Source organism: Betta splendens, chromosome 11, assembly GCF_900634795.4.
Source record: "Betta splendens chromosome 11, fBetSpl5.4, whole genome shotgun sequence".
NCBI lineage: Eukaryota > Metazoa > Chordata > Actinopteri > Anabantiformes > Osphronemidae > Betta > Betta splendens.
The window spans coordinates 967751-990630 of record NC_040891.2 but is presented as its reverse complement, the minus strand read 5'-3'; the positions used below and the strand labels follow the sequence as shown (position 1 = coordinate 990630).

General features: G+C 46.7%; 1 protein-coding gene across 3 annotated transcripts in view; it reads right to left on the bottom strand.

Annotated features, from left to right (window-relative positions):
• The window catches only part of gabbr1b (gamma-aminobutyric acid (GABA) B receptor, 1b), a 142978-nt gene that overhangs the window by 24244 nt on the left and 95854 nt on the right, over window positions 1-22880 (bottom strand). For all 3 annotated transcript variants that reach the window (XM_029167437.3, XM_029167438.3, XM_055512974.1), the window contains exons 11-12: window positions 13955-14087; window positions 4789-4905 (exon numbers count right to left, since the gene is read on the bottom strand). In XM_029167437.3, the coding sequence (XP_029023270.1) occupies window positions 4789-4905; window positions 13955-14087 (250 nt within the window). The remainder of the gene's footprint in view (window positions 1-4788; window positions 4906-13954; window positions 14088-22880) is intronic.

Sequence of the window (22880 nt, the reverse complement as noted above, 5' to 3'; positions counted from 1 at the left end):
AAAACGTGCAAGTAGACTCCACCCCTACCCTCAAAAAGCGCTTGTAATGCTGACCTCAGATCAGTGATGCAGACTTAAACACCTCATATAGTGCGCACAAATCCCGCCCACATCTGACCTGCAAGAATACTTAATTGACCGTTAACTGTTTCCGACGCCTGCGGAAAAGGAGCTTGAAGCCTCAGCCCGCGTAACAGGGTGCTGACCATGCCCCGCTTCTAAATTCTAAAATAAATAAGGGGAGTGCGTCTCTCTTTCCCTGGCTTTCCAGTTCCAGTAAAATGTATTACTGTTTATTACTGTTTAGTACTGTTATTGACCCTAATCTCCGCAGAGAGTTGAAGCGTCTCTTCCAAGGAGATCCCACGTGGGATAGGTGGGAGCGGGAGGGGAGCCCAAATGTGAAGGAGAATAACTCCTCTACCTCAGTCTGCTTAGTACGAGCCTCACGAGCCACCAACCAGGCTGACGACACGCCTTCAACCAGAGAACAGATCTCTGAGTTGGTGGCAGTGGTACAAAAACAGCAAGAGCAAATTAACCAGCTGACCCAGAGTGTGTTAGCATTGAAGCAGTCCCCATGAGCTAGTAGAGCAGCTGTGGTTTGCAGATGTTGTCAGAAGCCTGGTCACTATGCTCGTGACTGCGACACGAAAGAGTTGCTCATGGTGTTCAAATTCCTTATATCGGGTATATGGAAGGTGACATTGAGCTTTTGGGTAAAGTAATTCCCAAAAGAGGGGTATTAGTGGTCCATGACCCTCCGAGTTCATAAGGCCCGGCTGTTCCTGGTATTTTGGGGATAAATATCACCAAAAACAGTTACAGTGAACTTTTCACAGAGCATGGATCTGCCCTGTTTAATGTGCCGTCAGTGGGAAATGCACCTGAGTCATGGCGGAGTGCACTACAGTATTGTCATTATGCTGAAACCACACTTGCCTATGTTAAAGACAGGCCAATTTCTATACCCAGAGGAACAATGAAAGTAGTAGTTGCAACTTGCTCAGCACAGCTTGGGGCCCACGGTTCAGCTCTTGTCCAGCCTTTGACTGGTCAGAATAGCCTGCTGGAAGGGTTGTTAGTGTCTCCTGCTCTGGTTCGTGTGGTGAGGGGAACAGCTTACATTTCCGTTGTGAACATAGGCGTGTCTTCAGTTGTTTTGCATCCCTGTGTGTCACTGGGTCGCTTAACACAAGCTTAAGTTTTAAGTTTGCTGGCTGGCATTGGTGAGACTGGTGGTCAGCTTGGCTCCACCATAGCTACTGTCAGTTCCCAACTAGGAGATGTTAGTCTATTTCAGTTAGTTAAAGGGGTTAGATCAGTCTGTACTCCCTAATGCAGAGCAGGGGAAGGTTAGGGCACTGTCAAGATACAAAGCTGTATTTTCTGTTTGTGAGAGCGACCTCGGGTGTACCAATCTTATATCACACGACAACCCTTTGGTGGATAAAGTGCCGGTCAGACTGAGATACAGGCGCATCCTTCCTTCAGATTTTAATTTGGTAAAATCCCACATACACCAGTTGCTAGAGGCCCAGGTCATTAGGGGAGAGCAGTAGCCCCTATGCTTCCCCCATTGTTTTGGTCCGAAACAAAGATGGTAGTCTTTGCCTGAGCGTGGACCACAGACAACTAAACAGTAAAATCAAAGAGCAGAGATGCTTTCCCTCTTCCTAGAATTGAGGAGTCCCTGGATGCCCTTTCTGGTGCCAAGTGGTTTTCCACAAGGGACTTAGCCAGTGGCTATAACCAAGTACCGGTGACGCAGAAGGATAGACCTAAAACGGCTTTTTGCACACCATTTGGGCTTTGCCATTTGGATGTGTGTGTCTGTGTAATGCTCTTGGCACATTTCAGCAGCTAATGGGGCACAACATTGCCAATCATTGCTATTGTATCTGGATGATATTGTCATCTTTTCTTTAACTGTAGATGACCATGTAAGCCGCCTGGACTTGAGGCGTTTGCAACAGGAGGGACTGAAAGTTAGAAAAGTGTTCTTTCTTTCAGAAAGAGGTTAACTATCTGGGCCATTTAATTTCAGAAGAAGGAGTTTCTACAGATCCCAGTAAAATTACAGCTGTGGCAAACTGGCCACACCCTATTAACATTGCTGAGCTACGGTTATTTCTGGGCATTGCTGGCTATTATAGGAGGTTTGTGAGTGGATTGTCTGAATTTGCAGCACATTGCCTGGTGGCAGAACTGACAGAGTCAACTGAAGTCGCCGTTACAGGAGGCCTGGTCAGATAGCTGTGAGGACAGCTTCCTAAAAGTTTAACTAGTAAGTGCACCTACGTTAGCATTTGCTAATTTCTCCTTTCCTCTTATTTTGGAAGTAGATGCCAGTCATGATGGCTTGGACGCAGTGCTGTCTTAGGAGCAAAATGGCAAGGTGGGACCAGTTGCCTATGCCAGCCGAAACCTAGAAAAGTACTACAGTTCCATGATGTTGGAATTCCTGAATGTAACGGGGTGCTGACCATGCCCCGCTCCCAATTTGCCTTCCTCGGGCCATAAATAAATAAGGGGAGATGGAAGTGTGTCTCTTTTTCTCCGGCTTTCCGGTTCCGGTAAGAAGCTTAGGCAGAAGCGATGGAGTGACAGGTGAAGTCATCAGTGGCGTGTCCACAGAGGTAGCGGAGCAGACCGGGGAGACCGCGAACTGGTATTTGTTTGTTTGTTTTTTGTAATTAGCAGCATTATTATGTGGCTTGGTAATTTAACGGTTTTTGGTTTGATTCCTTTCAGATGCTACTGCTGCTTTGTTTGTGTTGGTTTAGGGTTTGTTTGGGTTTTTGTTTTTTTGTGGTTTGGAATACCAACTTTTAAATATATTGTAAAAAACATTATTGTAATTTTTTTCAGATAACACATCCCACTCTTCATTTTAACAGTGATACCTTACCCTTGTGTGGGAAACCCACCGTTAACTCCGTGTTTAGCATGTAAGTAGAGGTCTTCTCCCTCTCTCAGGTTACACCCGCACACCTTCTATTACAGCCCGTTCCATCTCCGGGAGGGAGTCAGAGCTGACGGCCATGCTGGCTTCATTTGACTTCAGGTTTCCCTACAGTATTGTCCACCGACCCAGAGTCAGATGTGAGCGGGGCTGTGTGCCGTTTGAGGTATTTGAGTTTGCGTCACCTATCTGAGATCGGCTTAACAAGCACTGTTTGAGGGTAGGGGTGGAGTCTATTTGCCGATGAATATTCAGTTTTATACTCAGCAAATATTTAATATTTAGATTTAACATTTACATTTATATATAGCATTTATACTTACATTTAACATTTATATTTAACATTTAGCTATAATATTTAGATTTATATTTAAAATTAAATTGAATTGAATGTTTAACATTAAGATTTACGTTTAACATTTACATTTTTATGTATTTATGTCTATTATGACTTTTTCACATTTAGCTATATGTGAGAAAACTAGTTATACGTGCTCCTTTTACATGGCATTATTTTGCTACAAGAATACAATCTACTCTTGTTTTCATGTCATTTCCTGTTTGTTTGTTGTCTTGTGTAATTAAGTTGGTTCATTGTTGGTTTCTCATGTCATTCGTGGTTCCTGTTATCTTGCGTGAAGGTTTGTCTGTCTTGAGTGTCCTTGTTTAATGTTTGTTACATGTTTAGTTTTTCAGTTACTATTACCTTTTGGCCAGTGATTTTTTTTAGCTGTTGTTCTTTATTTGTTCGTATCATTAAATCATCTTTGTTCATGTTCTTGTTGCAAGCCAGTGAACTCTGTGCTGGTCCTAAGTCAAGATAAATAGAGGGGTTGTGTCACTTGCGTAAAAACTTGCCAAACAACCAAGCAATCATTCACTGGCAACCACCGATGGGAAAAAGTCAAAAGGACTTATCTAGTTCATGTTCTTGTTAGTGGCCATGCACTTGCCTCACAGTGAGAGTATCTATTCTAAGACATCCTGAGTGAGAAGTAGAGGATGAAGAAATTAGTTTATCAATCACTAGGACCAATTGCAAGAGTTGTGGGAGTGGTAGTCTGATAAATGCTTGACATTACTTATTGGCAACCGGTGAGACAGCAGTCCCTTGTGACAGTTTATCCCTCGGCCTGCCAGTGGCTGCTTTGGTCTCCTGTCTTCTGTGTATATGATGTCACCTAATGGTTGTTTCCTGTCTCGTAATTAGTATCTTTTTGTTCTCAGTTTATAAGATGTTTATTTCTTTCAATCGGTTCGATGATCTGTTAGTTTGCACAGTAATTGCACAACCCAGCATCATGACAAAAGCAAAAATAAGCAAACATGTGTTCAGAACCATAGCAAACTAATAAAAGAAAAGACTCCGGTGGTGCAGATACAGTACTGCTGAGTAAACCAAGCAGCTTTATTGGCCTGTCTGTGAGTTGGAAGCTATGTTTCAGGGAGTTAACCTGTTAGGTGAGGCCAAAGCCTTTTGCCGCTGCTGTGGTGTTCGAGTGGTGTTGGCCATTAGTGTTAAAAAGCATGTGAAATAAAACACGTACAAAACATGAAGTCTTCAGCTCCAAAAATGAATAAAGTTATCATTCAATAACTAAGCCTCTGTGTTATTTCCTAAGGTTATGTGCACCAGAATAGGTTTGTTTGATAAATTGTTTTTAGTCCATTTGATAGAGTTTGGGTCAAAGTACAATCATTTTAAAGCGACATCCCTGGGTAAAAGGCCAGGAAGTACAGTACAGATAATGGAAATGGTACATCGCTTCTAGCCAAAAGGTTTCCTTTCCCCTACCTTTTGTAATTATACTGGTCATATTTACCTTTCTTTTATCCTTCTTCTCATCCTTTTTGGTGAACACAGTATGTACCCACCAGATCTTGGTGAACATGCTGCCGTATGCGAGACTGAAACCCAGACCGAGAAGCCACAGGCGAAACTAGTAGAAAAGGAAAAAATGAAATGAATTTCTAATTATACTGACTCCTTATATCAAACAGCTTAGTCATTCCCCAAAGCCCAGTTTGGATATATAAGCCTAAAATCACCTGATGGTGTTCATGACTTGTCCTTCTCTTTTTTGAGTCTGTTAAATATCGTGATGACATTGTCTTATTTTACTTTGCCTACCAAAACCAAGAGACTGTTAGAAAATCCTGCGCTTCGAATATGCAAAGTAGGGAGGAGGAGTCAACTATGAATCCTTAGGGAACAAACCATCACATCCAAAACAGCTTTGCAATCAAAGTCAGGGGGCTGCGACTAGAAATGGATAAAACCATGGTATTCTTTGATGTAACATATTCACCAGCGTTCCCACCAGTGATGCCTTAACAGCAGGAGGAGAATGGAGGAAGACACCTTGCTCAGTACCAGAAGCAACCTGATCACTCCTGGTAATTGAGCTACAGAGGTGAATTCTACAGACCTTGGCATGGCTGTGCTATGGGTTCCTCAGGGTTACCCATTGCTGCCAACCTGAATATGGAAAATATGGAAAAAGAGACCCTCAACTCTTTCGGAGGACCTCATGTGCACAAACTGTTATTAATATCCTAGTCGTAGTGCCTTTAAACAAAGGAATGCTTCCCCGCCCGCTGTGAGTTTTCACATCCAGGTGTGATCTACATGCCTTAAACCCTATTGGATGCTAAAACTTTCCAGGTTGGTTGAAATCTTGAAGATTAAAGTGTATTGGAGCTAAAACTCCAATCTTTTTGCTCTCTTCTTTCTCCCCTTCCTGGTCGGTGGCCACTTCAAGCCCAACGCTCTTCTCTCTTCCCGCATTAGTGGCTACCTGGGATCCCTTCCCTTTTGTTGTCTGCCCCTTGTTTCTCCCTTCATTGCCACCTGTGTCCACCTGGAGTCTCCTCTCTACCCTCGGCACGCCTTGGGGCTCCCACTGCACCCAGCTGCTGAACCAATGTGGACACGCCTCAGAAAATGGGCCTGATCACCCATCTACTCCCAGCCATTCGGCAAGAAACCACCAGCTTAATCAGCCTATCTCGCTTACCGCTGTAATAGCCTCATGGACGAGGATCAGCTGATCACAATGCGATCACCGTGACACACACCTGAATTGGACTGCAACAGTACAGGCACACACACAACGCTGGACCTTCTCACCAGGATTGAGCACTAAGACAGAGGCATTCTGGCAAGTCTGAGCAGCGTAGAATTCTTAGGGTATCAGTAACTGCTTTATTGTATTCTGTTTTGTTGTCTTGTTCTGTTTTGATAACTGTGCATCTCCACGATCACGTAACAGTACCACTGTTATGGCTCTACATGAATCTAAGAGGTGTATACTGTAGTTGTTGTAATCTGTGATTTTGCTAGCTTTAGCTCACCTCATTGTTGTGCAGTGCTGTCGCTCTTTTCTGTGACCACGACATGTGCATGATCTAATCACTGCGTTCTTTCGTAATCATGTGACTATATCGCTGAATATAGCCCTACTGTATCTAAGACCTCTACTGTCACTGCAAGCCGTGTTTTTTGCTAGTTCAGTTCCTTTTCACATTGTTTCACATACTTATTTTTCTGTGATCCCCAGACACGCCAGCTCCATTCAAAGAGCTCACAGGCACAAACAGCTTTCATACAGCTGTTCCGTCTCACCACGCCACCAAAGGGGGGGGGGGCACTTTATTTCTTTCTCTCTCTCTTCTTTCTTCTCTCCTTTTTTCCTCTTTCTCACTAACCCCTACACGTGCACACTCACACGCACACACCGTTTAATCCTAGGTGACGCACGTACATACCTTCAGATAAACACACATATATTAAGTTATGATTTGCTGATTCATTCAAGGTATTGTTGATATTGGAGTTAATACTAGGTGTTATAAAGTGTTCATTGATTGTTGTCTCTGATTATTTATTTACTTATTTATTACCTTGTTATGGGAAAAATTGTCTCTTCCTTATTTCTATGTCTCTTCCTGTGACAAAGCCTCTTAGAGCCACTTATAATGATTATATTAATCAGATTGAGGGGAATTTGTAGATCAAATCCCACTGAGGGTTTTAGAAATGCTTCCACATCCTGTGGCAGCTGCTGACGTTGTCGTCTAATGTTGAGCTTGAGGCTCTGAACACTTATTGATGTACTTTGTTTTGTTCACTGTCAGATTCACAGTCACAAACGAGCTGCGCATGTGAACGGTCCCAGTCATCTCATCTCCTGCTCCCTTATGTTACGCAACCATGAAGTCATGAAGTGTTATGGGAAAAATTGTCTCTTCCTTATTTCTATGTCTCTTCCTTATTTCTATGCAGTTATTGTTTGATTTATGACTTATGTTCTGCAATTAATATCTTGTGTTTTGTCTTACTGTATGCATTTTACATTTGACCTACATTGTTCAATGGTTGTCTCTGCCTGTCAGGTCCTGGCTCTGTGCTCAGTTTTATTTTGAAAAGGACTTTGTTCATTGGCCATATCATCCTGTTTTATTTTGGTAGTCTCCCAGGTTTCTGTTTCAGTTCGAGCTTCACTTCCGGTTTATGTCACGTCACAGCTGTTCTTGTTTCACCCGGTCGTTATTCACACCTGCACGTCATCAGTAATCGAGTCACGTTGTATTTAACCACCACCTGTGTCCTCAGTTCCCCGCCAGATCGTTGTTTGTGTGTACCCGTCATAGCTCCCAGTTTCTTTGATCCTGTCCGGCCGTGTTTTACGTACCTTGTTTCTGGACTGCTGATTCTGAGCCTGCCTTATCCCTGCCTGTTCTGTCTGCCTTGGTGTTGTACCCGCCTGTTACCGACCTTGCCTGCCTGACCACGATCTGACGCTCGACGATTCTGGTATTGTATCTCTCTCATGTATGAACCTTGCCTGTCCCTGACGCCGTCTCTGCCTAACCGGAATAAACCACCTTTTGATCACCGTCAACCTGTGTACGCTGTGCATTTGGGTCCTCATCCGAGCGTTCCTGACAGAACGATCTGGCCAGACTTGGACCCAGCCAGCATCCAGCCTCCGTCTAGGTCAGTGACTGTTTTTTGTTTCTTGTTTTGGTTTTTGTTTTTGGCGGCGAGTCCCATTCACCCACGGGGAAAATGGAGTTTACATGCGCCGAGCTACCCAGCGTTCTACGCCATTATTTTTCGATCCTCGCGGAGGATTACCGAAGGGCGCCCAAACCGGAAGCCCAGCGCAGCACCGTGGAAGTGGCGGTGTGGACCCTAGAGGACGGGGACGGCGTGCTAGAACGCTCCAGTGTCCGTCACCTCTACGAGCAATTGTGCGCGCGGCTTGGGGAGTTAAGCAGCGCACTCCGCACCACACCCGCCTCCACGCCGTCCGCTCGGGCCACACCAGCCCCAGTCGCACCGCCGATGGCTTCGGTCTCCTCCTCCCAGCCCCGTCGGACCGTCATGATTGCACCAGCCTGCCCAGCTCCACGTTTACTCCGCTGGGAGGACTTCCTGCACTCATGCGGTCCCCTGTCTCCGTGGTCTCCAGCTCAGCCGTGTTCCGTTCAGTCCCCAGCTCAGCCGTGTTCCGTTCAGTCCCCAGCTCAGCCGTGTTCCGTTCAGCCCCCAGCTCAGCCGTGTTCCGTTCAGTCCCCAGCTCAGCCGTGTTCCGTTCAGTCCCCAGCTCAGCCGTGTTCCGTTCAGCCCCCAGCTCAGCCGTGTTCCGTTCAGTCCCCAGCTCAGCCGTGTTCCGTTCAGTCCCCAGCTCAGCCGTGTTCCGTTCAGTCTCCAGTCCAGCCGTGTTCCGTTCAGTCTCCAGTCCAGCCGTGTTCCGTTCAGTCTCCAGTCCAGCCGCGTTCCGTTCAGTCTCCAGTCCAGCCGCGTTCCGTTCAGTCTCCAGTCCAGCCGCGTTCCGTTCAGTCTCCAGTCCAGCCGCGTTCCGTTCAGTCTCCAGTCCAGCCGCGCGCTGTTCAGTCTCCAGTCCAGCCGCGCGCTGTTCAGTCTCTAGTCCACTTTCTAGCCCAGTCGAGCCCCGTCCCAGTCCAGTCGAGCCCCGTCCCAGTCCAGTCGAGCCCCGTCCCAGTCCAGTCGAGCCCAGTCCAGGTTCCCGTCCAGTCGAGTCCAATCCAGGTTCCCGCCCAGTCGAGCCCCGTCCCAGTCCAGTCGAGCCCCGTCCCAGTCCAGTCGAGCCCCGTCCCAGTCCAGTCGAGCCCAGTCCAGGTTCCCGTCCAGTCGAGTCCAATCCAGGTTCCCGTCCAGTCGAGTCCCGTCCCAGTCCAGTCGAGTCCCGTCCCAGTCCAGTCCAGCCTAGTCCAGGTTCCCGTCCAGTCGAGTCACGTCCAGACCCCAGTTCAGTCGAGTCCTGTCCCAGTACAGTCGAGTCCTGTCCCGGTCCAGCCCAGTCCCGCGCAGGTCTTGTCCCAGCCAGAGGTCATCACCTGTAGAACAGGTGTTATGCACACCCGATCAGGCCCGACGTCTGCTCCGTCGAGCTCGGCAGCGGCAAGCAGCCATGCCAGCTCCAGAGGAGACGCCGTTTCAGTCCCTGCCGGCTCCTGTGAGGAGCCTGAGGGCAGCGCCGCCGGCTCCTGTGAGGAGCCTGAGGGCAGCGCCGCCGGCTCCTGTGAGGAGCCTGAGGGCAGCGCCGCCGGCTCCTGTGAGGAGCCTGAGGGCAGCGCCGCCGGCTCCTGTGAGGAGCCTGAGGGCAGCGCCGCCGGCTCCTGTGAGGAGCCTGAGAGCAGTGCCGCCGGCTCAAGTGAGGACGCCGTTCCTGTCCCTGTTCCGGTTCCTGTCGAACAAGTAGAGGTCGTTCCAGTTCCTGTTCCTGTCGGCCAAGTTGAGGTCGTTCCAGTTCCTGTTCCTGTCGGCCAAGTTGAGGCCGTTCCTGTTCCTGTCGGCCAAGTTGAGGTCGTTCCAGTCCCTGTCGGCCATGTTGAGGCCGTTCCAGTTCCTGTCGGCCATGTTGAGGCCGTTCCTGTTCCTGTCGGCCAAGTAGAGGTCGTTCCAGTCCCTGTCGGCCATGTTGAGGCCGTTCCAGTTCCTGTTCCAGTCCCTGTCGGCCATGTTGGGGCCGTTCCAGTTCCTGTTCCAGTCCCTGTCGGCCATGTTGAGGCCGTTCCAGTTCCTGTTCCAGTCCCTGTCGGCCATGTTGCGGCCGTTCCAGTTCCTGTCCCTGTTCCTGTCGGCCATGTTGCGGCCGTTCCAGTCCCTGTTCCTGTCGGCCATGTTGCGGCCGTTCCAGCCCCTGTTCCTGTCGGCCATGTTGCGGCCGTTCCAGTCAGTCTCGGAGTGGCAGTCCCGGCGGACCTCCAGGAGGGGGTCGCGCCAGCCGCAGTCCCGGCGAACCTCCAGGAGGGGGTCGCGCCCGTCGCAGTCCCGGCGGACCTCCAGGAGGGGGTCGCGCCCGTCGCAGTCCCGGCGGACCTCCAGGAGGGGGTCGCGCCCGTCGCAGTCCCGGCGGACCTCTAGGAGGGGGTCGCGCCCGTCGCAGTCCCGGCGGACCTCCAGGAGGGGGTCGCGCCCGTCGCGGCTCCGGCCGCACCTGCATCCGTTCCTGGCGGCTCGGCTCGGCTCCGGCCGCACCCGCATCGGTTCCTGGCGGCTCGGCTCCGGCCGCACCCGCATCGGTTCCTGGCGGCTCGGCTCCAGCTGCACCCGCATCGGTTCCTGGTGGCTCGGCTCCGGCCGCACCCGCATCGGTTCCTGGCGGCTCGGCTCCGGCCGCGTCTCCACGTCTGTCGTCGTCTCTGGTTCCTGCCTCGTCTCCACGTCTGTCGTCGTCTCTGGTTCCTGGCGGCCCGGCTCCGGCCGCACCTGCATCGGTTCCTGGCGGCCCGGCTCCGGCCGCACCTGCATCGGTTCCTGGCGGCCCGGCTCCGGCCGCACCGCCATCGGTTCCTGGCAGCCCGGCTCCGGCCGCACCTGCATCGGTTCCTGGCGGCCCGGCTCCGGCCGCACCTGCATCGGTTCCTGGCGGCCCAGCACCTGTGTCCTCAGTTCCCCGCCAGATCGTTGTTTGTGTGTACCCGTCATAGCTCCCAGTTTCTTTGATCCTGTCCGGCCGTGTTTTACGTACCTTGTTTCTGGACTGCTGATTCTGAGCCTGCCTTATCCCTGCCTGTTCTGTCTGCCTTGGTGTTGTACCCGCCTGTTACCGACCTTGCCTGCCTGACCACGATCTGACGCTCGACGATTCTGGTATTGTATCTCTCTCATGTATGAACCTTGCCTGTCCCTGACGCCGTCTCTGCCTAACCGGAATAAACCACCTTTTGATCACCGTCAACCTGTGTACGCTGTGCATTTGGGTCCTCATCCGAGCGTTCCTGACACTGCCTGATTGACTCTCAACTCTAGCTCCCAAATCCAAGGTCGGGGAGTTGTGTCTCTGTCTGTTGAGACTTGGTGCTCCTTTCTCACAGATAGTTGGACGTCAGCGATTCAGGTGTGAGAATGTAAATATCTTCACACACACTGCGACAGGGAGGAGATGGTGCATGTAATTTGATTGGGTTAGAAAGACATTCCACCCTAGTCGGACAGAGAAGCTAAAAGGCAGAAGCAACTTGAAGATCGTGGGCTCTTTGCAACACACCTTCGTGGTGTGTGCACTGATCTCCCCAGCTGGTTTTTGGTTTGTTGATGTGCACGATCAACATCCATGCGTTTTATTCGCTTTCCCCATTATTTTTATTTTCTTTATTATTTCAATAAATCGCACAAAAGGACAACTCTCTCTCATCTACTTCTTTATGGAAAATTTCCACCACATACCTAAATACAATTGAGACTGTATCGGCTATTCCAAATTGGTTATTGGTCCCTGGTAACAGGGTGGTGCCCCATAAAATTAATTAATTAATTATTAATTCAATTAATTAAAAAAATTGATGAATGTGTGGTATGTCCACTCAGGAGCTATCATTCCAACAATAAGAATTATTGTTACAATTTGTGCTCCTTGCATATCTAACATATATTCTCGAGGAGTGCAGACGTGTTTTTCTCTCTGCTCCCACTCTGCTTTTGCTTGCAGTGTCCTTGTCCTGTCTTTTCTTAGCACCCTGATCTGCTATTCTGGAATAACACTTTTGAACATGGAGCTAATCAACTGGTCACTCAGCGCATTGGACAAAATGTTCTCACAAAGAAAAGAATCTCCGGGAGAACCACTCTGCCCCTTGGGGACTCTTGCCTCCAGCTACGTGTGGGATTCCTGGTGCCCCGAGTGTCTGGACCCACTGTCCATCGAGGATGCAGAGGATCTATTCATATTTTGGACTTTGATAACAGGGTTACTCATGATTGGCTTTGGTGGTGCCCTGCTTTATCGGAAGATTGTAAAGATTGGAAAATCTGCGGCCGGCTCATTGGCGTGTCCACCGGCCGTGGAGCTACAAACGCCGATGGGGGCCATGGTTACTCGGCTGACGGAATTACACCAGAGAATGGCCCGGATTTAAGGACTGACAAGTAACATGTCAGCTCGTTCGGATGATTTGCATCGGAAGATGACCCGGATGGAGGGACTAATTTGTAACATCTCAGCCCGTTCTGATGCCCGGATTGCAGGACTGACTAATAAGATCTCAGCCCATTCGGAGGAAGACAAGAGACTGAGGGATAGCATCTGCAGACAGACTGAACACTTGGTTACTATGGTGACAGCCTTGTCTGACAGGCTTGAAGAGATGTCACGGGTGACCCATAGTCCCACAAGAGGCGATGAAGCCCTGAGTTCTGACCGATTGGAGTATTGATCTAGACAAATTAGTCATGGATTGTTAAAATGTATTAGAATTGGCTGTGTATTACTCTGTCCCTTCTCCCTCACCCCTCCCTTCCCGGGTCCAATCTAGCTCACCAGCTGTGCCTCTATCTATCCTCTTCCCCTGTTGTGACTCCCTTCAAGGACAACTGTTGGACTGACCTGTAAACATCTTGGTCGGCCTCGGTCATACTTCTATAACAACACTCCACTACACTGATTCAGATACACACCCCCCACCACCACCTTACAGTCTCACTGTGTGCTTTTCGAACTTATCTACCTGTCCTGAAGTACCCAAGAAAAAATTCCAGCAAGGTTTCCACTTGTTCTATGTGCACTGTATGTGTGTGTGTTTTATTTTACTGTTTGTACTGCAAATTGCTTCCACTGTTGGACTAGCGCCGGTCAAGCTGGCTGCTGATGGGAATTTCCCCGCTGTGGGACTAATAAAGGCATTCTATATTCTATAATAACAGATTGGAGAACATCCTTAAGCCACCGAAACACAAGACATGCTCAGAGGTGTACATTTCTAAACCAAACAGCCACTACACTATGATGACATTCTGGCATTGGCATCTGTTAATGCTGGCATTACATGTACAAATTAATGCACCCTCTTTAAACACAAGAGGAAGCTTCAGGCACAATCTGTCTCCTCTTTATCATGCTGCCCTGGTGGTGGTGGAGGAAGAACCAAATACTGTAGTTCGGAGGACCTACTGACTACCTTGAGCCTATAATTTACAGGTGGGAGGGAAACGCTACATGTTTTACGTTTTTAACGTACCCTTTAAGTGTTATATTTTAACAGTGTTTGAATAAAAACATTGTTTTTAAGTTGTTCAGCAGCCTTTTATTTTGAACCAAAGCAGACAATTGTTAGAAAACCATAGCTTCCTTCTTTATGCCGAACCCTCTTCTTGTCTTCATCTGCTGTTAGTGGCTGCAAAAACAAATATCAGACTGTACCAACACACTGTAGAACTCACTGTCTCACTGTCAAATAATCTACATCAAGACCTTCGGTCACTGAATATTAGTTCTGTACATGTATGTGAGGATAAACAAGCATTTGCACTCCAGCAGGCTGGCTCCGCCCCCTCAGCCTGACTTTAACTTGAACTTCATCCTGAGCTTATTAAAGGCGGCAGAAACATATGTGTAGTACTTCACATTACATTACTTACAGCACATAAAGCAGCACAAACTCCAAATCACGACATTTGTTATTTTAACCTATTTGTGCAAAACAGAACGAAAAGGTTTAAGGCAATTTTTCTAAATTTACCTGACAGATGACAGGGAACTGCCTCCTGTGGACATAAAGGCCATCGATGCCTAAAGGGAAGACAGCAGCCAGAGCCACCATACATCCAACTGCTGTCAGGTTGTTCAGATAAGGCTGAGAGTTTTGAATGTACCTAGAGCATGAGCAGAAACATGGAGACTTATGAATACTAGGCTTTCAATTCACTTTTTATTGTTATTACAGCTAAAGGTGATTCATAAATCTGACCATTTATATAAATTGTCATTCATTAGGGTCTTAAACATTTTGTGTCAAGTCCCCTGCATTTATCAACTCAACAACCTAATTTAGTTTCACATGTTGTCTTTGGACACACTTGGTTTGAATTGAGGCAGATCTTGTCTTTTAATCCACATAAACCCAGACCCATTTCTATTTAAAGGAATCATTGGCAGTACATGAACCAGGTGATGGACACTTCAGTCACTATAAAAATTTTTCGAATATACATTTTTATTTTTTAACATATACTTTGCTAAGCTTAATGAAATTGCAGCATTAAAAAGAGGCAGTTTTATGATAAAGGAGCATCACCTCAAATTTGTAATAAATTTGGGACCGGTAAATACTATTTAGGGTTAGATCAATCTAGAATGTGCTAAAGGTTTTCTGGTAACCCATTTAAGGAAAGGGTTTTAGTAATTGTCAAACATCTGTACAATGTTACGTAGTTACACAAACACACACACACACACACACACACACACACACACACACACACACACACACACACACACACACACACACACACACACACACACACACACACATATTCAATTTAATTTAATTCAATTTTAATTATGTAGCGCCAAATCACAACAAAGTTATCTCAAGGCACTTTACAAGGTAACAACCTTACACAACTACACCCAACAAATCCCAAATACAGCAAGCCTTTAATTGTAATAATTATGATTTAACAGCATCAGTGGAGAGGAAAAACTCCCTCTCTAACGAGGAAGAAACCTCCAGCAGCCTGATCTTAAAGGTGGAGAGTGTGTCAGCTTCTTGAACCTGAACAGGGAGCTGGTTCCACAGTAGAGGAGTCCGTTCTACATTTAAAGACTCTAGGAACCACAAGTAGCCCAGCGCTCTGAGAACAAAGTGTTCTGCTGGGAGCATAAGGAACTATACGGTCTTTAAGATAAGAAGGCACTTTATCATTGAGTACTTTGTAGGTGAGTAGGAGAATTTTTAATTCTATCCTACATTTTACAGGCATCCAGTGCAGAGAAGCTAATTTAGGAGAAATGTGATCTCTCTTTATAAGTCCCATCAGAACTCTGGCTGCAGTATTTTTCAATTATCTGGAGGCATTTTAGAGCTGTTAGGACATACTTCAAGTAAGGAGTTACAGTAGTCCAGCCTAGAGGTAACAAATGCATGGATCAGTTTCTCTGCATCACTCTGAGAGAGGATACTTCTGATTTTAGCTATATTTCTAAGGTGAAAGAAGGTGGTTCTGAAGATTTGTTTAACATACAATGTAAAAGAGAGATCCTAGTCAAAGATGACACCAAGGTTTCTTACAGTAGAATCTAAAGCTAATGTTATGTCATCCAGGTTGGCTATCTGACTCAATAGTGTCTCTCGTTGATTTTTAGGCCCAACGATAAGAATTTAAGTTTTATCTGAATTTAGTTGAAAGAAGTTTTGGGACATCCAGGATGTGATGTCTTTTAAACAACTTTGAATTCTGACTAGTTGATCAGTTTCATTTGGTTCCAAAGACATCTATAACTAACTATCATCTGCATAACAATGAAAATTTATACATTGCTTCCTGAAGATATCACCTAGAGGAAACTGAACTGTATAGGCTGAACAGAATTGGACCAAGTCTGCATCGGTTCCTGCGTCACAGTCTGCATCGGTTCCTGCGTCACAGTCTGCATTGATTCCTGCGTCACAGTCTGCATTAGCCCCTACATCATAGTCTGTAACGGTTCCTGCGTCACAGTCTACGCCTCAGTTTGCGCCTCTATCTGCACCCAGTCCTGTCTTGGCCTCAGTACAGCCACCTGGCCACGCTCAAACTTCAGCTCAGCCTCGTCACGCTCAAGCTCCAGTCTTATACAAGCCAGTGCCTCACGCCAGCCAAGCCAGGCCTCAGTCCCTGTCGACCTCCCTGAAGAGGTCGCTCCAGTCCCTGTCGGCCTCCCCGAAGAGGTCGCTCTAGTCCCTGTCGGCCTCCCTGAAGAGGTCGCTCTTGCTCTTGTCGTCCCCGAAGCGGCCGTTCCTGTTCCTGCTCTTGTCAGCCCAGAAGCGGTCATTCCTGCTCCTGTCTGCCCCAAACCGGTCGTTCCTGCTCATGCCCCTGTTGGCCCCGAGGAGGTCGCACATGCTCCAGTCGACCCCGAGGAGGTCGCTGATGCTCCTGTAGACCATGAAGACGTTGCTCATGCTCCTGTCGACCGTGAAGAGGTCGCTCTCGCTCCAGTTCCTGTCGACCCAGAAGAGGTCGCTCTCTCTCCAGTTCCTGTTGGCCCTGAAGAGGTCACTCCTGCTCCAGTTCCTGTCGGCCCTCCTGAAAAGCCGCTCCAGTCCCTGCAGCAGGGTCTAGGGTTCCAGGGTGGCGTTCGCCGGCCTGGTGCTCCATACCCTCTGTTTCTCTCTGTGCAACTGTCGACTCTGAAGAATGTGGGAGTGCGCAGGTGACCACAGCTGGTTACGTCCCTGGCGGTCCAGTCTCCGGTGAACTGGTGGTGGCCGCTCCGCTCCTGGTTTTAGTGTCGGTTGCTCCTTTGTGTGCAGGTGCAGCTGCTAGCGGTGGGGTCCCGACCACGTCTGCTTCAGGTCCTGGTGGCTCGGATCCGGCTACGTCTGTCCCAGCTCCTGGTGGTCCGGCACTGACCACACCCGCACACACAACGGGCTCAATTCCTGATGGTCCAGCATCAACGGCGTCTGCCAGGGCTTCACGTCTGGGGTCGTCTCTGGTTCCAGCATCTCGTCTGTCCTCGTCTCTGGTTTTGGCTCTGGTTCCGGTTCCACGTCTGTCCTGGTCCTTGGTTCCAACATCCCGCCGGCTCGTGTCTCGTCTGCCTGATAGGTGGCCTCGCCTTTGGCGCATCCTGTGGCAGGGATGGCGCTGCCTCCTGCGTCGTCGGCCACCTCAGGCGACTCCCTGTCCGGAGGTCCCCGTCCGCCGCACCTCCTCAGTCTCCTAGAGCATTGCCTGCCTGGAGAGCAACAACGCGTGCGTTGGGCCACTGGAGGCATCTTGTTTAGACGCCACCCTCCTAGGACTCTAGCCTTACCCTTGGGCATGGAGTGTGCCGTCTCGGCCTGGCGGCTGCGCAGCCAAGACTCTCCTCGCCACCACCCTCCTTGAGGGAATATCTGGACTTTGTATTTTCTTGTCACGGACTCATGACACACATGACTCACCCTGGATGGGGGGGTTCTGTCACGGTTCATGTTTCTTAGTCACACTTCTCACCCATTTCCGGTTTTATTTTGTACTACTTCCTGTTTAGCTCCTTATCCAGTTTACCCAGTTTACTTCCAGTTCTTGTTATCATCACCTGCATCTCATCAGTAATCAGTCATCTAGTATTTAAGCACCACCTCTCACCATAGCACCCTGCCAGATTTTCTGCATTCATTCATGACCAGCATTCCAGCATTGCCGTCACTCCAGTTCCCGTGCATGACCCTGTTTGGTAAACCCTTCTTGTTTCTAGCCCAGTTCTCAGATAGCCCAGTATAGTGTTTTCGACCGCTGATCGTTTTTTGACCATGTCTTTGCCTACGCCTTGCTGGACCTTGTTTTGCCATACCTGTGTATGACCATTGCCTGCCTGACTACATTCTTATTAAATACTCCTTTATTCCAAGCCACGCTGTGCATTTGAGTCCTTCCACCATTGTGCCATTGTGACAACTACACACAGACACAAATACAATATGCATGGAAAATACATATCTGCGCAACATAAAACTGGATTCAGATGTGTCACAGTTTGACAGACACTAAGAGCAACCACTGCAGATAGGAAATTGTTCGCTACACCCCATTCTCCTCCGAACCGTACTGGGTGACTCAGCAGATATGATGGAAATGTTCCTGATAGACATGTTTTAGACAGCACAAAAGTCCTTACTGCTGCATTTAGAATTTCAAGACGTGGATGGCCAGCAGAATGGTTTCTCTTATATTACACATGGACACAACGCTCAATTTATAACAAATGGTTGAAAATGGCGTCCTCAATGTGAACACATTAAAGAGCAAAAACATACCGAGCATTTAAAAAATATCACCTAAACAACTCAAAACTGTACCTGCTGGTAAATGATCTCTGCTAAAGTAAGCAGAACTTCACTTCACCAGCACTGATTGACAGACAAAGTCATTCTGCTGTAAAACGGCATTATGAAATAAATACGGCACTGGGGAAACAGGCATTATGCAATAAAAGCCGACTTTGGAAAAAAACGACTCTTTAAAATAAAAACTTCTGGATTTAAATAAAAAGGCAGATGTAATAATTTGTCTTATTATGCAAATAATCATTTTGAAATACATTTTCATAATAATGAGCAGATTTGACAGCATAATGAAACATATTGTATAATAATAAGCTTACTTTGGAAGATGTTTGTGATTATTTAATAACTCATACATACCATTTTACTAAAAAGTTGAGAAACTTTACTAAAAAGAAAAGAAAGAAAGAAAACTTTACTTTACTAATGTACCTAATGCAATTCTTAAATTCTCATTATATATATTTGTCCTTATTTACTTTGATGTAGTGTGTCAGTCTGCCTGCTTTAGGAGCTGTTTTAAATTTAAAGAAAAACATTTGAATCTACTAATCAAGCTTAGATGAACATAACAATAGAAATCCTTTTTTCAGACAGAACGACCAATCCACAGCACTAGTTAGACTGGTTTCACACCATCCCTTTCTCCTCAAAGCATCAGTGCTGTGTCCTGATGTGATGTAACCAGATACATTTGTGAACTACTTAAACAGAAGATTCTTCAGATCCATCACTTCAAAGAGCCTAGTGGTTAAAGCACAACTTCCCACCCACAGTTTTTTTTAAACAAACCGTTTTTGTTAGTTGGTGGTTTAATATAAGAAACTTTTATATCCTGAAGCCATAAATTTAACGCTTTCGTTCCTCAAGCAACTTCTATATTATACGTACTTCATGGGGGACGTTGTATTCACACCTTCTCACAGTCCTTTGTTCAATTGATGAGCCAGTTCTTTACAGGTGTGAAGTGAAGCCTATTGTAAATAGAGGATAATGCAAAACCTAACTAAGACTGAAGGTTCCTGCACAGCCGTCACAATCTCGGCCGATGATGATGATGTACAACCTGTACAACCAGGCCCAATGTCTGTCCATTCTTGAGGCACTGATGCGCTTTGCCTTGTCTGATTCTTCTCGCCTTGTCAACAAAAAATGGGGTGTGCAGATCTCTGGATTTTGTGTCACTTGAATTTGTGTGGTAAATAAAAGACACCAGAGACAATGATCAAACAACCAGTCTCTAGCTGTGAGCTTCTGTGCCTTAATTAACCACTAGACTGTTGGTCCTCTGAGAGTGACCTACTGTATGGACAGACACTAAATTCCTTCATACAGCATTATGTTAACAAAGCCTTGATTTGAGCAAAACCTTTAAAGTTATGGATCTATGGAGAATTTTCTCGTTAAGCAGTTTACAAACATATCTGGTTTTCATGGCTCAGGTGAAGTTGTGTGAAAGTTGAGTAATGTCAACTCTTTCAGTTCTATAGCAGAAACAAGCTTCTACAGTTCTTTTTGGGGGAGGGTTCATCACACCTACTCACTTTTGTGTCTTTTGTTCACGTAACAAGCCAGTTCTTGTGAAGTGAAGCTAAACTGGAGGATAATATGGAACTTCCCTCAGACTGAGGAAGCTTTTGGTCTTTGTCAGTGCTAAACATTACAATACAGTAATACATAGTATAATTAGAACAAATAAAAAATCCATGTGGATGTCAATGTCTTGTAGATACACAGAGAACAGTCACCTTAATCCTTATGAACAGGTTGACTGTCTTGTAGATGATGCTGCAGCTTCTCTACGTACAATGTTAGACACAGTGGCTCCTCTGAAGAAGAAGACAGTGAATCAGAGGAGGTTAGCTCCGTGGTATAACTCAGAGATCCGCAGCCTAAAGCAAAGGACTAGACAACTAGAAAGACAGTGGTGTTCCAACAAAATAAATGTAAACTGCATTGCATGGAAGCACAGTCTAATGAAATATAAAAAAGCACTTTGTGCTGCTAGAAAAACATATTATTCCTCCCTAATTGAGGAAAACAAAAACAACCCCAGGTTTCTTGTCAGCACTGTAGCCAGGCTGACAAAGAGTCATAGCTGTATTAAGTCTACTATCCCCTTAAATCTCAGCAGCAATGACTTTATGAACTACTTTACTAACAAAATTATCATCATTAGAAACAACATTCAGCAGCGACTTCTTCCAAATGACAGAAAGCACTGTCTAGATCCATCAACTTTAAATTTATTAAATCCTCTGTCTTACCTAGACAGCTTCTTCCCCATAACTCACATGGAGTTAACCTCAATAATCAACTCTTCCAAGTTGTCCACTTTTCTTTTAGATCCAATCCCAACCAGATTACTCAAAGAAGTTCTACCTTTAATCAGCTTGTCCATATTAAATCAAATCAACCAATCTTTACAACTAGGCTATGTACCACAGGCTTTTAAGGTGGCCGTGGTCAAACCTCTACCGAAAAAAACAACCCTTGACCCTGGACAACTAGCCAACTATAGGCCCATTTCAAATTTACCCTTTATTTCCAAGATTCTTGAAAAAATAGTGGTTAAACAATTATCCGGCCACCTGCGTGGGAATAACCTGTATGACGATTTTCAGTCAGGATTTAGAAAACATCATAGCACAGAAACAGCTCTGGTTAGAGTCACTAATGATCTTTTATTAGCTTCGGACAATGGTCTAGTTTCTGTCCTTGTCCTGTTAGATCTTAGTGCTGCATTTGATACAATTGATCATAACATTCTATTACAGACACTAGAACATAGAATCGGGATTAATGGAACAGCATTGGGATGGTTTAAATCCTATTTGTTGAACAGATTCCAGTTTGTTCATGTTAATGATGAATTCTCCACATGCACAAGGATTAGCTATGGAGTACCACAGGGTTCTGTGCTGGGTCCAATTCTGTTTAGCTTATACATGTCTCCTCTAGGTGAGATTATTAGAAAGCATTCTATTAATTTTCATTTTTACGCAGATGATACTCAGCTATACATGTCCTTGGAACCAAATGAAACAGAACAACTAGTCAAAATTCAGAGTTGTTTAAAAGACATCAAATCCTGGATGAAAGGATGTCTCTTTTACATCATACATTAAACAAATCTCCAGAACCGCCTACTTCCACCTTAGAAATATAGTTAAAATCAGAAGCATCCTCTCTCAGAGCGATGCAGAGAAACTGATCCATAAAGCTCCTTCTTATCTTAAAGACCTCATAGTTCCTTATGCTCCCAGCAGAACACTTCGTTCTCAGAGCACTGGGCTACTTGTGGTTCCTAGAGTGTTTAAATGTAGAACGGGAGGCAGAGCTTTTAGCTACCAAGCTCCTTTCCTCTGGAACCATCTCCCTCTTCAGGTTCGAGAAGCTGACACACTCTCCACCTTTAAGACCAGGCTTAAAACCTTCCTTTTTGATGAGGCTTATAGTTAGAGATGGTTCAGGTCACTGGCAATTATTGCTAGTCACAGGAAGCATCTCTTAGTTAAGCTGCAATAGACATAGACTGCTGGGGGACTTAATTTTTACACTGAGCTCCTCTGTTTCCTTCTACCTCCTCTGTCCAATAACCTCCCACCATTGTCCCATGTTTAACTAACCTTGTCTCTTTCTCTCCAGTAGTTGTGCTTCTCTCCCTCTCTCTCTCCCCGCCCCCCCCCCCCCCCCCCCCCAATCTCTCTCCCTCTCTGTCCTCACCTACAGGTATCATAGGACTCAAAGTTTGGTGTCTGTGATGGGCAGCTGCGGATCCAACCATCCTGCCTGTATCCAGTCCCTGGTCCAACCATCCTGCCTGTGTTCTGTTGTTGCCTGTTGTTTCTTGTTGTTGTTGCTGTGCTTTTCTTTCTCTCTATCCTCTCACCCCAACCGGTCGAGGCAGATGGCCGCCCACATCCAGTCTGGTTCTGCTGGTGGTGTTTCCCACTTTGACCTTGGGGTTTCCATACTCTGCGCAGATGTTCCTGTATACTATGCCAGCCACTTGGTTATGGCGTTCCATGTATGCTTTCCCTGCCAGCATCTTACACCCTGCAGTTATGTGCTGGACTGTCTCAGGGGCCTCTTTGCACAGTCTACACCTTGGGTTTTGTCTGGTGTGGTAGATCTGGGCCTCTATGGCTCTTGTGCTCAGGGCCTGCTCCTGTGCGGCCAGGATGAGTGCCTCTGTGCTATCCTTCAGCCCAGCCCTTTCAAGCCATTGGTAGGATTTGTTGAGATCAGCCACTTCAGTTCTGTTCCAGTGGTACATCCCATGTAAGGGCTTGTCCTCCCATGATGGTCCCTCTTCCAGCATCTCATCCTCTGTTCTCCACTGTCTGAGACATTCACTCACTAGTCATCTGTCGGGGCCTTATCCTTGATGTACTTATGGATCTTGGATGTTTCATCCTGGATAGTGGCTCTCAAGCTCACTAGTCCTCGGCCTCCTTCCTTGCGGCTAGCGTACAGTCTCAGGGTGCTGGATTTGGGGTGGAACCCTCCATGCATGGTGAGGAGCTTTCTTGTCTTAACATCTGTGGTCTGTATCTCTTCCTTTGGCCACCTTATTATTCCCGCAGGGTATCTGATCACTGGCAGGGCGTAGCTGTTTATTGCCTGGGAT